Source organism: Acipenser ruthenus, chromosome 20 (genome assembly GCF_902713425.1).
Source record: "Acipenser ruthenus chromosome 20, fAciRut3.2 maternal haplotype, whole genome shotgun sequence".
NCBI lineage: Eukaryota > Metazoa > Chordata > Actinopteri > Acipenseriformes > Acipenseridae > Acipenser > Acipenser ruthenus.
The window spans coordinates 21,033,919-21,050,482 of NC_081208.1; the positions used below are offsets into that span (position 1 = coordinate 21,033,919).

Below are 16,564 nucleotides of genomic sequence, written 5' to 3' on the forward strand. Positions count from 1 at the left end.
AGAAGAGATATCTCTTTGTCAAAACAGGTTGGACATGTGCAGTGCAGTATCTATCTTTACAGACAAAGTAAGCTTCTAATAAATACTAACGTGAGTGGAATAATGAGTGTCGTTTTAATTGTGTTTGCTGTTATTCTGAGTGGTTCTGGGTTATGTTGCTCCATAATTGGAGGTATTGTATGCTTTTCTAAATCTCCCTTTATCTGACATTCAACTGCCTTGAGCTTCTCTAGAGAATCTAGCACTGAACAGCCTTCATTCCATTCAAATCATGTGACAGTATGACCTTTTGAACTGTGCCAAGTACTCCACTTTTATATCCCCTTCTGTCACGATTTTGAAATTGCATTTTTAGATATTTAAAAACAATTTGTGTGAACTCTATGGAGTTCGAGAAGTTGAGAAAAACCTCATCAGCATTCATTTTGGAAAACATTATAAAATAGATACATAGATAGGAAACTTAACATGGTGCAATTATGCACACAGTGACTGGAGGGGATATAGACAGCGAGAATAGGTAGGACTGGCAGAGGTGAAATGTCACATTATCCCTTGATTGGAATGGAATGAGCAGCTCTGTTCAGTCTCTGTACTTCTCCAGATAGGCTTAAAGTAAGTTAGAATCCAGGTAAAGGACGATTTAGAAAACATGATAATAACCCAGCACTGGAGCAACAACACCCAGAACCGCTCTGCATGATTGCAAACAGAATCAAAAAGTAAAGGAAACGTGATAAAGCAATTCAAATGATTTGCTTACATTATCTGTTATTGAAATACATCCCAGTAATCTCTTATTTAAGCATCTTACTTGGAACTCATGTACATAGGTAGTTGAATCACATTTTTAGATCTAACTGTTGAACTGTGTGTCAGAATAAAAATGAGAGGGTGTTTTATAACATTAAGTATTAGACATGGGGAGTACTGTGCTTTTAGAACTCTCTGATTTTTTTTTTTTTTGTATTTATAAATCCTTTTGTAAAAGAAAATGCAAGCTCTTGCCATTTCCTTACATCGATCTAACCCTGTACTGGCCATTTTTTTCTAATATAGTGGAAACTAATTACAAACGAATTACAGAATTAGAATACTTTTAAAGAACATTTTTTAAATCCAGTGAGCAATGTCCTTGTTTAGAAGGTTGTTTTCAGCATTGCAATAGCTCTCTATTTGCTTATGATAAAACTATCTAACGAATTCATGTTTGTATGCCTTGCATAATTCTCTATGGTATATCTGAATTTTGCTTTAATTTGTCTGAAATGCTCTTTATTAAACAGCCTAATTGCCAACTAAACCCTTTTTAATGCTGCTATGTGTTGCTGTCTCACTATATTTCTTACACATCCTAGTCTGAATGTCCAATATATACAAGGGCTTAAAACTCATATAAAGAACATCCCTTGTTTAAGTATATTATTAAAATGATCAGGACCAGGAGTTTGAATAATCGGGCCGGTGGTAAATCTTCTCTGAATGAATCACACCTATGAATAAATAATATCTGAGTCTCTAGGTTTATTAATAAGTGGTGTTCAAGTTATTAGAAGGAATTATTTATTTAACATCAGACTCCTATCTTATGAGCATTTAAATAGTACACTTAATTGAATGGTTATGAAACCCAGAATGGGTGCTGGGCTGGTGCAAGTTTCAAGCCCTGTAAAGTAAAGAACTTAAACAAGAGCAGAGAAAAGGTCAATTACAGCAGATCCTCTGCCATGATCCATGCAGCTAACTCCCCTAATCTAGTATGGTACCATATATATATATATATATATATATATATATATATATATATATATATATAGTGCCTTGCATAAGTATTCACCCCCCTTGGACTTTTCCACATTTTGTAGTGTTACAACCGGAATTAAAATGGATTTAATTGGGATTTTTACCATTTGATTTACACAACATACTTAACACTTTGAAGGTGCAAAATATTTTTTATTGTGACACAAAAGTTAATTAAACAAAAAAAAAGACATTTGTTGGTTGCATAAGTATTCACCTCCCTGAGTCAATACTTGGTAGAAGCACCTTTGGCAGCAATTACAGCTGTGAGTCTTTTTGGGTAAGTCTCTACCAGCTTTGCACATCTGGATCCTGTAATTTTTGCCCATTCTTCTTGGCAAAATTGCTCAAGCTCTGTCAAGTTGGATGGGGACTGTTGGTGAACAGCAATTTTCAAGTCTTGCCACAGATTCTCAATCGGATTGAAGTCTGGGCTTTGACTGGGCCATTCTAAGACATTCAGGTTCTTGTTTTTAAACCACTCCACTGTAGCTTTGGCTGTGTGTTTCGGGTCATTGTCCTGCTGGAAGGTGAACCTCCACCCCAGTCCCAGGTCTCTTTCAGACTGAAACAGTTTTTCCTCTAGAATTTCCCTGTATTTGGCTCCATCCATCTTGCCCTCAATCCTGACCAGTTTCCCAGTCCCTGCCGATGAAAATCATCCCCATAACATGATGCTGCCACCACCATGCTTCACTGTGGGGATGGTGTCCTCAGGGTGATGAGCAGTGTTGGCTTTGCGCCACACATAGGGTTTGGACTAAGGCCAAAAAGTTCAATTTTGGTCTCATCAGACCAGAGAACCTTTTTCCACATGTTTGCTGTGTCTCCCACATGCCTTTTGGCAAAATCCAAATGGGATTTGATATGGGTTTTTTTCAGCAATGGCTTTCTTCTCGCCACTCTTCCATAAAGCCCAGCTTTGTGGAGCATCCGGGTTATAGTTGTCCCATGGACGGTTTCTCCCATCTCAGCTGTGGATCTCTCCAGCTTCTTCAGAGTTACCATTGGCCTCTTGGTTGCTTCTCTGACTAATGCCCTCCTTACCTGGTCACTGAGTTTTGGTGGACGGCCTTCTCTAGGCAGAGTCGTGGTTGTGCCATATTCTTTCCATTTTTTAATAAATGGGATGTTCAAAGTTTGGGATATTTTTTTATAACCCAACCCTGATTGGTGCTTCTCCAGAACTTTATCCCGGACTTGTTTTGATAGTTCCTTGGTCTTCATGATGCTGTTTGTTTAGATATGCTCTCTAACAAACTCTGGGGCCTTCCAGAAACAGGTGTATTTAATCTGAGATCATGTGACACTTTAATTGCACACAGGTGGACTCTATTCAACTAATTATGTGACTTCTGAAGGCAATTGGTTGCACCAGAGCTTATTTAGGGGTGTCACAGCAAAGGGGGTGAATACTTATGCAATCAAGACTTTTCAGTTTTTTATTTGTAAATAATTTTGAAAAATATGTAGATTTTTTTCCCCACTTCGACATTATGGATTATTTTGTGTAGATCAGTGACAAAAAATCCTAATTAAATACATTTTAATTCCAGGTTGTAACACTACAAAATGTGGAAAAGTCCAAGGGGGGTGAATACTTATGCAAGGCACTGTATATAAATATTGGGTAGAATACTATACCGTGTTTCATTTTACTCCTGAGATATTTAAGTATTGCAATGAGATGCTGATGGTTTTTCAGCTATATTAAACTAAACTAATATTTGAACATGCATCTGAATTTTGGGATATACAGTCCCAACATGCCCTTGGTCCTTGCAGCACTACTGTTTGTAATGCTATTTAGTAACTGCTGCACTTTTCTAGTTGTGATCACTGATTTCTATTGCAGGCGTCAATTAAGAGACCAGGCCAGGCTTGTCCTGGAAGAAAACCAAGTGCTGATGGAACAGCTGGAGGTACAGCAGGCCAAGGCCAAGGACAGTCACAATCAGCATCTTCACGAAGGTGACAATTTCTGCTTTAAGCTCTCGCTGGGATAGTTTTACCTCCACAGCTGTACACTGCACTGCCTTTTGTTTCATTGCACATTATCTTTAACATTCCTATTTTTTATTTTGTTTATTTTTTTAGAAAAGGATATTGTCTTGGAACTGTTTTTTTTCTTTATATTTTTTTCTTTAATGCTGATGAGGTGACGGACAGTGGTACCAGCAGCTCTCATGAGAGCTTGCCTTCACAGTTCTGCAAATGAGCAAGCGCACCTCAATCCTGAGCCGAACAACCCCTGCCTTTCAGTCCTGGGCCGATTGCTAGTTTTCGCTGAATTGTGTAGGGATTTTATAATGGATTTATATTCCTAAACTGCGTTAGAGTTCATTCTGTTTTCATTGCTGAAATTCCATAGGCATATTCAGTTTTAAATTTGCAATACAGATTTTAAACAATTTAATAGTCACCCCTGAAGGATGTATTCACGACCCATCAGAGAACGGTTAAGAAAATAATCTTTTCAGACAAATTAGAAGGTACTTCTACGCACTGAGTTTATTGTTGTTATGCTCCATGCAAATATTGCCCCCTCATCTTATGAGAATTTATAATGCAGAGAAACCTGTTTATAGGCAAATATAGTGGAATTGTTTTATTACCTTGTATTTGGATAGAATTAACTTTTAAACACACAATTGTAAGATCAGCCTCCTGAATTGTAAGTAGACTCAACCCTTGTTGAATACGTTGCAAACACAGTACTACTAAAAATTTTTTCACTTTGTCAATGCATTTGTGTGTTAATACCACAGAAGACATTGAAACGCTAAGAACGTAACCATTAGCCCACTATTGGCATTTCCTAACTATTTACAGCTGCATATTTACATGATAAAATGTGAAGACTTGTTTTATAGCTGTATTTAAAAAAAAAGAGGCTTCCTACTCTTTGAAAAACCAAAACGTCATGTCATGCAATGCCTTCTGTATGTTCCAAACGCTGAAGCTGTTAAGTTATATCAGGCTTTAAAAACAAACAGTTTTTGACATCTCAACTGTTCAATGACATGTACAGTACCATTAAAATATATAATATTCCTTGTAACCTTCACCTTCAAAACATTAATAGAGGTTTGCAGTCCTCATTCCAAATTTAGACCATGTTACAATGCCCTTGAATTATGCAGATTGCAAAGAGAAGGCATTACAGTTACAGAAGATTAACACTTTCATAGGTGCAATTACAGAGATGCATGTGGTGCCGGAGATATTTTGACAGGCCATTAAAAAATAAAATACACTAAGTCTACCTCAAGGTGGTTGAATGCACTGCATCATACAGTATATGGGGGAATGGGTCTGGGGTATATTCATTTTTAAGACAATAGTATAGGGTAGGGGTGTCACGTTTACATGTCTATGTGCTTCAGTTTACTACTAAACATAAACAAGTAGTTTCATAGCCCCGGATTAGCACTAATCTTGGACTACCTTACCCAAATTAACATTGGGTATTCCAAGACTAGTGCTATTCGGGGCTGTGAGATTTAAGTAAGAGATTAACTAAACTCAATAGATATTAGCCTGTTATTTATTTTAGTATGTTATTCAGTATATTGCTAAAAGGTATTTTTCTTTGTTTTGTTTTTATTCCGTGAGTAGTGTATAACATGGAAGTCTATGGGAGGGAGAGATTTGACACCGTTATGCTCTTCTGTCACTGTTTGCTGCTGTTCAGCTCGGAAAACACAATTTAAACATTATGCATATTGACAAATGCTGTTTTTAGATAACTCTCTATATTTGATCAAGAATTATATCAAAACCTTGTTTTCTGACTTATCCGCAGCAACAGATTTCAGAAGTCTACTTATGGACATGCTACAGTAAAATATAAAATACAAATAAACAACAAATTCAATGTTGCCCGAACACATCGTTTGGCAATATACAGCTTCCTTCGTGGCTGCCAGTCGATAGTTGGCATTATGCACTATATAGAAAATAATAATTGGACAGCTATTTTCTGTTGCACTGTACTTGAAACGTGGCTCATCAACCTGAGAATCTTTCCTCAATGGTTTTAACCAGAAGTTCAAAGATTTGAACTAAGTGTTGCAGGGGGACAGGTTAATGGTTACACTCTGGTGTACCAGATGTACTTGGAGTTCAGAGATGATCCTGAGAGCTCTATTGAGGCCACTGGGGTGCTTTAAACTACTAATATTTAACAGCCACTGGGATATGATGTCTGATATAGAAACAATACAGATAATATTTTTTTATTTAACAATCATTAGCTTTCTACCCCTGCCTCCTCTATTTCAGTGTCTAAGTTGACCAAACAGCTCATGCTCCTGGAAGCTGAGAAAGAAACCCAACAGGAAGAGCTGGTAGAATGCAGCAAGCAGCTGGAGGAGTTGCGCTCCAAATACAAGTACGCCAAAGTCAACCTTGAGAACAAAGTGGAGCTGGATGAACACGTCTCCACTATGAATGAACTGAAAAGGTATTGCCATGCTGTAACTACTATCTGTCTTCTGCAGCAAACTTCAGGTTGAGTTCAAACGCAGCACACTTCAATGCCGTTACTAAAGTTCCAGTACTGCAGGTCAACCATTACGACCATTACATTATTTAATACCATGAATACCTGCTGCCACCTTCAACCCAAATACAGTACCTGCGTCGCTGAGCTGTCCTTTCTTAAACCGCACAGATAGATGGAAGTGTAAAATGTAATGTTATTGCAGACGATTTAACAGTAGAGGGATTATGCCTGGATTACACCATATTTATAGACGCAAGTCATTATGATGTATGGTTATGACCTGTAAGGCTCCATTTTATATCTTTAATTGGGAACATAATGCTAGCCTTTTATCAACTTTGAATTTTATGTTTGAGGTCTGTCTATGTCCTAAAAACATAGCCCATTTCATTCATTCATTTTAATTTCCCGTCACATAGTTGAATAAGTTTGATTAATTATGCCAAAGGTTTTCAGTAGTAAAATATCTTGTGTTATTTTCTTTTGTAATGAAAAATTAATTAAATTCCAGTGTACTTTTATGGATCACCTTTATGCAGTACGAAGTGATATTTGACATGAATTCTGTGACCTTTCATTCAAGATTATCTTAAAACCTGTAGCTGATTCTTAGACCTTTCAATATCCTTTCCTGGTGTATTCATAAATAGTGTCAGGCTTCATTTAACTGTGCAGCCTTTGCAGAAATATTTGAAGGGTTGGTAATTTAGTCTTTTTTTTTTTATCCTGTCCTTTCATAAATGCCTGTCTTGAACATTCCCCAAATTGCTGCGGATGCATTCTCCGGTCCTGCAGTTAATCGGTTGGACTCAGTCAGTTTTAGTTGTTCTACTGGCGTTTGATGGGTCCTGTTATGATGTCATTTTAGGTGGTGAGTGATTGGGCTGCAGAGCACTCTGGCATTACATAGTGATTGTTGCAACCTGATCATAAATATGTATTGACATTATAAAAGCATATATACAGTGTGTCTCATCTTCCAGAATCTTTAAATTGAATTCAAATAAAAGTTTACATGTGTAAATGACAAAAACAATTCTAACCATTTTGGTAATTTTATTAAATGTTTAAATGTACTATTTTATAAGGGTATTTTTTCAATGTGTGTTGTAATTGCAGTTTCTCGATTCTTTTTAAAGGAGGACTTTGTATGGGTATGAAATATCAGAGTTATTTTATCCTAATGTATTATTTTTGGTGTTTAGATTTTGGTACCAGATCTACTTTGAGTTTACACATGATTTAAAAAGTCACCATGAATGTAATGCAACAGAAAATGTTAGTTATTCTCAACAGCAATACATAAGTTGAAACTGATATTTAATACACCTGCTAAATTGCAGTTTAAGGTATAACTATCAAGTCTCTGAAGTCATTATTCACCTATTTGAACCACATTATAACCATAACATTAATAGAAATTGCAACCTTTTTGTATTTTAGGCAGCTGCAGCAGGAAGAGCAGAAGAGACATGCGGAAGTAGAGGATCTAATGGGGAGGATAGCATCCCTTCAAACTGAGAAGAAAACACTGCTCTTAGAGAAAACAAACCTCATGGCAGACAACAAGAGCATTGAGACTGAGCTGGAAATATCACGGAATGCCAACAGGTATGACAATTCCCCACTCAATAGGCAATTTATTCACAGGAAGGATTTTCGAATTCAACTAGACATGTTACATGTTTTAAATTAAATATAAGTGTTAGCCTCTAGGAGGAATTCAGTCTTTATATACTATTTGTAAGGCGTTGTTTAGTCGCACTTCTAGGTATAGGATGAAGTGCCCCAAATACACCACCCCATAGAAAAGGGAAAACTGTTTTTATTTTCATTTATTTATTTATTTATTTTATTTAACTCAGCCCTTAGTCTGTTTTAATATCCATAGTACTATACAGCATGTAATAGTTTACTTCCTAGGTTTCTTCACCTGGAGAGTGGAATCATTCCTACCCCTTCTTTCTTTCCTGTCACTAAGCAACCAGCTGCTTCCCCTTTGACTGTCATGTATTGTGGTCAGTGACATCTAGAATTAATTGCTTAGGTGAAATTACCTTGAAAGTGTGTGCGTAATAGTCTGAAAGTCATGCAAACTGATAACTATTTTCAACCTAGTATATATACAGTAATATCCAATATAGTTTTTTAACTGAAAATAATGTGTATGCTGTAACATGAAACAAGGGTGCTAGAACCGCTTTAATTTGTTTACCAAACATATCCCATTGATTCGTGATATTTAGGCATCTTTTTAACCACCCTTTGTAAAATGAATTGTAATTGTAAAAGAATAAAACGTTTTGACTCAAGGGTAGTATCGACAAACAATTTTAAAGTGATATTTAATCAAGGTTTTGTTGTAGAAAGTCTCAGCGGAAGATCGGCCTCCTGAAACAGCAGCTTGAGGAAGCGCTGGATAAAGAAGTTGCTGCTCATCAGTACCTTGCAAACCTGATCAGCCTGGCTGAGAAAACAACACAGGAGAGAGATCAGCTCATATATATGGTAAGTCACTGCAGACTCACAATATACAAGCATTTAGTTATTGATGTACACAGTACAAAAAAGCTGAGGGTAGGACATTTGCCGCCCCTTCTACTCTACTCATACCCTTTTGCTTACTAACCGTTTTGTTAATCAATCAATTGATAATCATCTCCTATTCAAGTATATGTAACAGATTGTATTCAGAACTTTGAAAATGAAAATCTTATGTATTTACTACTGATGCAGAATGGTGTGATATGTATTCTTCTTTTTACCCTGATCATGCGTTTCTGCATTGGTGACTGGTAGTTCAAGATATTTGGTAAGCAAGAGGTTGGAATGGTTTGTTTTGAAGGTTGCCATCTTTCAAGAGGTATCCTTTTGAAAATGCTGCAGTCTGCTGTTTCAACAACTGGATCCTACCGAGATAAATGTTGCCCTTATTAAATCAAAATAATTCTGCACACACTATGGTAAAGGTGTATTTCATTTGTTAATGATGTTTCCTTGAAGCTGTTGGTGAAGAAAACTGCATTCTTGGTCTTTTTAAAGAAATGCAGTCAACATTACAAACATACTGTAACAGTCAAAGGAAAAGAAGTGATTTTTACTGGGAGGACGAGCCAAAGCGTAAAACTTTTGAGATTTTGTAAAGGAAATAGCAGAAATGTATATGTGCGTGTTATTGTTAATTTGTAAAATCGGTAAATCTATAGATTAACCGGTAAATGTATATATTTACCAGCTTAGTAATTAGGCTCATGGGGGACCAAACACACCATTGAAATGGTCTGTTAAGTCTTGATTACACCTAATCACCTAAAGTAATTAATACCTTGGTTATTTTATAAATTGACCTGTGAGCTGGTAAATCTATACATTTACCAGTTAATGTATAGATTGGCCGATCAGCTGGTAAATCTTTACATTTACTTGTTAATATGTAGGTTTACTGATTTTGCACATGAACCATAACATACAGGAAAATCTGAGATCTATGGTTTACTGAAATGCCTTTGTTAGCTTTATGTGCTTTACAAACCGCTACAGGCCCTTTATGACCCATGGTGGTGGTGGTCCTATAATCTTGCTGTCTGCCATCCTGCCAAATTTCATAGCTACTACAACATTTAATAACCTGCAGATACAAGGCTATTGATGATTGCATTATTCTTCTTGCTTAATTGTAAACTGAGGCTGTATTCACTGAGGAATGATCACGTCCGTCTATTGAAACACACTTCAGACACTTCGAATCAGTGCCATCCTGGTGGTCCATGGTTGACCTTCACCCTTTTTTAAATTACATGACAGGTGTTTTCCTTTTTTTTCTCCATGTATCAAAGAAACAACAATCCCCTGCATAAAAACAGATGTGAGTGTACAGTATGCTTATGTGGTGTTCATATGCGACTACGCACTGGTAACTGATTAGTTGACTCATCAATCAAAGTAATCTGACATATGTTTCAAGTTACACAGGCTTGCTTAGCGCATAGTTACCTACTGACCTGGAATGATTAAGAGCTCAGTGGATTGGCAGTAACTCTTTCACAGTCTGTTGAATTCAGAGAGCAGGTCCATTTCCATTTTAAATCTTTTACAAACTCACTGTTTCGGGGGGAGAGAGCAACACTGTACAAGCACAATTCCACCTTGCTCAGGCTTGCTCTGAAACCGCCGCAAAGGTTAAATGTTCTGGTGGCTTGTTAATCATGCTGAATGTCTATACGGGATGAAATTGTGGTTAAAATAAATAGCTGTAACTGTCCCATACTAATTAACTGTGTTTGCAGTCATTCTGTTGTGTTTCTTAAAGTTCTGTTACTCCAATACAGATAATTACAGTGTGACTTTTCAACTCTGCCAGCCCCACATACTCTCTGTCTAGTAGGTGGGGCTAGCAGTTGAAAAGTCACGCACATGCTTTCAATGGAATGAGGAAGGCTGTTCAGTCCTGGCACAGGATTCTCCAGACAAGCTCAAAGTCAGATAAAGGCACATTTAGAGCAAAATGCTGACTTAGTATTGGAGTAAGAATGATTGCAAACATCATAAAAACTGTAGTAAAGGAAATGTAAAAAGCAATTAAAATAACATTTGAAGCTCCTTACTATTTAAGAACATACATCATGGATTAAAAAAATATATATATTATGTCTTTAAATTCTATTGATTAGTGTATTGAGTGATACAAGATATTTAATAAGCAGGGAGGTTAAGGGACCACAAATTCCCCATCCTCAATTGTTTTTGGTGCCTCTCTATGTTTTTGTATTATCCTTTTAAATGTAGCCCACTAAAGATTTTTAAGCCCTTCTAAACTAATCAGCCATCCTTATTGACCCAAGCAATTCTCTGATCAATTCCTTTGATGTCAGTCTGTCACAAAGTCACACAAAGGGGCAGTTTAAGTCTGTTAAGAAAAGAATAAAAACATACATAGGCAGCACACAACAGATATTATTTTCTCATCCCTTTATGTTTGTTTGCCTTAAGGTTTGATTTCATGTTTTCAGGTAGTAGATAGTGAATTGCGTTTGAAAGTTGATATAATCAAACGCAATTGAAAACAGTTTTAAAATAAATTAGCTGCTTCCAGTCGTTGAGATAATCCAATGTTACTGGGAAAGTCTGGATTGATGAGTGAGATGGTACCTAATTTTGCCCCGCTAGCACAGTTCTGTGGCATTTCATCAGTTTTGCTGACAAATTTGCTTGCAACCCATAAACAGCCTCCCTTATCCAGTAAATTACCTTTTTTTCTCATTGCTATCAGTTACATTTAGCCCTAGTAATTTCTCTTCTGTTTTCAGAAGCAATCGTAGTAATTGGTCTTAATTTTAAAGAACTGCATAATTTGCAAGGACTTTTTGACCCTGTAGGTGTTTTTTTTTTTTTTAACATTTACAATATGCTGATCATTTCCCACTCATTTATCCCAAGTTGAAAATTTCTCCGCTCCATAAGCATATTTAAGGATGCCCATAATACCTTGCACACAGCAGGGTTCCGGTGTAAAAAAGAAGAAAGAAATGATCACAACAAATACAGTACTGCTCCAATGAAACAAGGACGAATCTTATCCAAAAAGCGGTTTGAGTTGCCTAGAATAGCTGATCTTGATATGTTAGCACTGAAGAAAGCAGGGCTGGATGATGATTATTATTATTTATTTCTTAGCAGATGCCCTTATCCAGGGCAACTTACAATTGTTACAAGATATCACATTATTTTTACATACAATTACATTATTTTTTACACATTTTTTTACATACAATTACCCATTTATACAGTTGGGTTTTTACTGGAGCAATCTAGGTAAAGTACCTTGCTCAAGGGTACAGCAGCAGTGTCCCCACCTGGGATTGAACCCACGACCCTCTGGTCAGGAGTCCAGAGCCCTAACCACTACTCCACACTGCTGCCCCTTGAAATATGATTGAAATATTGTTATGCCATTCATTTAACTATAAGCCCAGGAGAGAATGTTTAAAGTTTTAAATGTTTAAAAACAGCAAACCACACAATTGTCTCTCCCTCTAGTTAATTGTGTTGTTACAACGAGGAACAAAACAATGATCTCTACTTGGTTTTGATTGTCAACCCCTCAGACAGGGCTACTTCTGTAGTGATTAATCCACAGCTACTTCAATATGAGCAACTGCAAAAAAGCCTACAGCAGCAAGGGAAAAAGGCTTCCTATAGTTAAAAACAAAAAAACTACAGTTGATGGTACACGCATGTTTTTGTAGGTTTAATGAGATATATTCCTTCCATCAGATTATCCATTTCTTCATACTATTTTTTTATTAGTTGCTTACCAGGGAAAAATAAAAACCTTTCATATTTTGTGTCATCTGCAGGCCTTCTGGCTCTGTGAGTTAAAATCCAATTTCCATGAGTCAGATACCGCTTATTAAGAAAACATTGAAAATGTAGCTTTAGGTCTTTGAAAGCTGTCTTAATATACATGCTTCAAGTCATTGTCTAGTGTATAAATGTGCTATTTTTCAAGTCTTTAAAGGCCAAACACATTTGCTTATTACTGCTGCCCTTTCTATAACGATAAGCAATGGGGGTTTAAAGCAATGGAGGAGTTTACTTTTTTTTTTAAATGAGGAAACTAATTGCCTTAACAAGTAAGTTAATGAGCCTAGCTTGGGCTTGGCCAAAGTTATTCATTCAAGACAGCAACTAAACCCAGTTCAGTTTGCTTACTATTTCACTATGTACTGTAAGTTATTCTTTGATAAACCAAATTTACACAATTAACTCAGTTTAAAACACAAAGGGTTTACAGCATGTTCTATATAAAACGAAACTGCCTGCTGCTAAGATGAAGTACTAGGGAATGTTCAAACGGATCACGAGGTATGTCCTTTTCACAGTGCGTGGGCAGACCTGGTTAAAGGTGATATAGAAGAATAGCTGTTTGCTTGACTGAAGCAGCAGCTGTTTCCATTAAAATACACTGAACTAAAGTGAATACGCTTTGATATGTTGCTTTTGAAAGTTGTATTATGGTCGAGCCTTTAATTTGTTTTTCTTTTTTTTATCATTCTTTTAAAGATACTGTAGATGAAAGCTAAAACTTGTCTGGAGTTGGGATTAAAGCTGCAGTATACCACACTTATGTAGGCTTCCTTGTTGCCTGCTTGGTATAGTCATCAGAAAGAAGACTTGGTTGACCAGCCTGCTTTAGCTGTAAACACTGAAGCTACTCCCACCATTGAAACCAGCTTGCCTCGACGCTGCTCTGTGATCCAAATTGGCATGGGTCCCCGAGTGGCTCATCTGTTAAAAGCACAGCCTTGTGGTTTGAGTGCCAAATTATTCTGGCCAGTTATTTTACCCCCTTTTTTCTGGGGGTGCACGTTTGCGTCCTGGTTGTACGAAGTTGCAGAGCTTCACAGGGAGCATTAGGCATTCTAGCGCCCCAATAAGTTAGGGATGTAAAATCATCAGTGAATGAGTCCTCACAAGCCTGCAGGGCTAGCCTTTGTCTTCCAGGGACAAGTACCTAGCCAACAGCTGCTGTCAAGCTCCTTGGTGTAAAGGTGCTACTGGCTTGGTGGTGGGATCGGAGGACGCCCACTGACCTTCAGTAGTTCTTCAGTGATCTGTTGTGATTGCTGTGGTGGGTAAATCATTGGACACTAAAAAAATACCTTGACTTGAAAGCAGCAAAAAAAGTTCAAAGATCCTCACATTTTCAACCATTTAAAGTGGGATGTCTTTTTTTTCCCCAATGGCGTTTGTTAGGTTGATAACATCTGACACCAACAGAGCTGATATTTTCAACAGGGCTTATAAGAAAACAACAATCTTCAGCAGTTTGTTTTTGTTAAAGGTCATTTTAAAGTGCAGTATTGCTGGAATTATCCCAAAATGAAGCCACTAAAGAGAAGTGTTAGATTTGGAGTTAATCTGTCAAAACCCCAGAATTGCATTTGTCAATTTCACTTCTCCATTATCTTTTACCATTCAAGTGATACTGTTTGTTTTTGCAGTTCTGCCTTCTTTGATAACAGGAATGACCTTGCTGTATGAGGTCACAGGAAAGGAAATTGTCTATCTGATTACAGTTGTATTTAATACATTTCAACTCACTATCAGTCACATACTGAAACTTTAATACAGTATACTCCTAACATGTTTGATGTAAAAATTAATATATAATACTGCAAGATGCAATGTATTATTTGATTTATAGTATTTTTTTTAACTGCCCACATTTGTAGGACATGATCATCTTGGTAGAGTTTATGCATTAGCTTTTCACTGTTGGAGGCCAGTATAAGAAAGCACCACACAATTTGGCACAGTTGGCACTGGCTGCCGGTGCAGACAATCTTAAAAGAGGCTTAGGACTAGAAGGGCCTGGGGACTGAACTGCTCCCTCCCTCACCCCCTAAGAGAAAGGTTGGTCCCTCCGGTCCAAGTGAGCATTATGAATAACAGAAGTTGGACAATATCAGAAGGCTATAAATGTAATAGAATTGTGTGTGGTACATATTGAAAAGACTTTGTTAAGCCATTGCAGTTTGAATATTTACACAATTCTAAACATTTTGGCTAATGTTTAATTGATTTAAACTCTAAACCAGGGCTGTCCATTGACTGGCTCTTTTGGTTTAGAAGTGGCGTGTCCCATTCAGGGAAATCGGTAGTCGTTGGTAGAAGCAAGTACAGTCGAAATGCAAATAAATAGATGTTGTGTTTAAACATGACACATATTTATTGAGCACAAACATACTGAAGCTGTGACTTACTCAGTCTGGTTAAACTTTATCTCTGTCAGCTATTTAGTTTAAGGTATTTTGCGCAAAAGATCCACCTGCCCAGTGTCTCAGGTGGTTAGCTCAGAGGCTTGTTTAAAACCCTACTGTAAGTAAAATGTAAAATCTTATATTTTCAGAATAACCATCTCCTTATTGTGTTGCTTTTAGCTTGGTGACAAATGGTTCTGGAACCTCGTAAGGGCACATAAAAAAGCAGAACCTTGCAGAGTAAAATAACCAGGTCAGGGTTTTCATTCCACTTGTCACATCCAAGTTCCAAGTTTATGTCTGGGTCACTTGTTCACTGATGAACAAATTGCTGAGGCAGTACTGGAGGGCAGCCAATAACTGTGGACATATTGTTGTTGTATAACTCCTCTAAGTAGTATCTAAAACCGTTAATGTCCTGTCAGTATATTTTTAGATTTGTATTACTATGCAACCTTAAAGAAGTGATGAGCAAGACTTTCAGATAATTATTCCACATTAGGATGATCATTATGTCTGAGAGAAAGTGTTTTTGTGGGTTTTTTTAAAAAAAATTTAATTGGGGACAGGTTCTTTGCCAGACAATGAAAATTGGCTTTTGCCACAGGGGAGTGCTCTATTTTAATGCTCTAAACAGTGGTGATCTCAATACAGCAGATGTAAAATGTATAAACCTAATTTCACTGTATTTTTATTGTATGTAGCAATGTTAATAAGAGGGTCTATAAATCGCACCAGCAGGAAAACCTTAATATAGTTAAGAGTTAAGGAGCAAAGATGTTAAGATCATTGATAGACCCCAGTAGTGATATACTATCAGGAAAAAAATACTGTATCACAGAAAAACCTGTATATCTTCAAAATAAAATGAAAAAAATAAGGGAACAAGCGTAAAGTGTAATGTTGCTAACCATTCACATTTTCTACATGTACTTAAGTATTGAAACTTGCTTAAAATCACTCCAACCTGCTTGATATCACATTAATGCCACTTATTATCACCAATGTGGACAAGTGCCAGATAATATCACTTTAGTTATTATCACAGTCCACTTTTATGTCATTCACATTTAACAGACATAAATTACAACTGATTTCCTTCCCACATAAGTTATCTTGGTCAGGAATGTACCATTTTACCTTTGTTTTCATACCACTTACAATTATCAACACTCGCACCTGCCCTTGACGTCTTATAATTATATATTAAGATTTACCTTTCAAAACCTATATATGTCAGCTAAAATGTTAGCAGATTTGCTTTAGCCCGATGGATCCGTTCTGTTATCTGAAAGCCAATTGGTAATTTGTATTAATTGATGTCGGGTGAGTGTAATGGGATGGTTTTGATTCTGCTCCACTGCTTCAGTGTGTGATGTCTGTAAGGAGACGCCTGAAAATGAAACAGTTCATCTCAATGTGTTTCATCTACTGCAGCACAGTACTCTGTACACAATTAAAGAACTCGGTTTTCAAGGAAATTTCAAAAGGC

The 16,564-nt window shown here is 36.8% G+C and overlaps 1 protein-coding gene across 3 annotated transcripts in view; it reads left to right on the forward strand.

Moving 5' to 3' along the window:
- Nucleotides 1-16,564, forward strand: part of LOC117425442 (centrosomal protein of 89 kDa) — a 104,150-nt gene that overhangs the window by 28,217 nt on the left and 59,369 nt on the right. For all 3 annotated transcript variants that reach the window (XM_034042390.3, XM_058993623.1, XM_058993624.1), the window contains 4 exons: nucleotides 3,659-3,774; nucleotides 6,088-6,268; nucleotides 7,754-7,921; nucleotides 8,677-8,818. In XM_034042390.3, coding sequence (XP_033898281.2) covers nucleotides 3,659-3,774; nucleotides 6,088-6,268; nucleotides 7,754-7,921; nucleotides 8,677-8,818 — 607 coding nt within the window. The remainder of the gene's footprint in view (nucleotides 1-3,658; nucleotides 3,775-6,087; nucleotides 6,269-7,753; nucleotides 7,922-8,676; nucleotides 8,819-16,564) is intronic.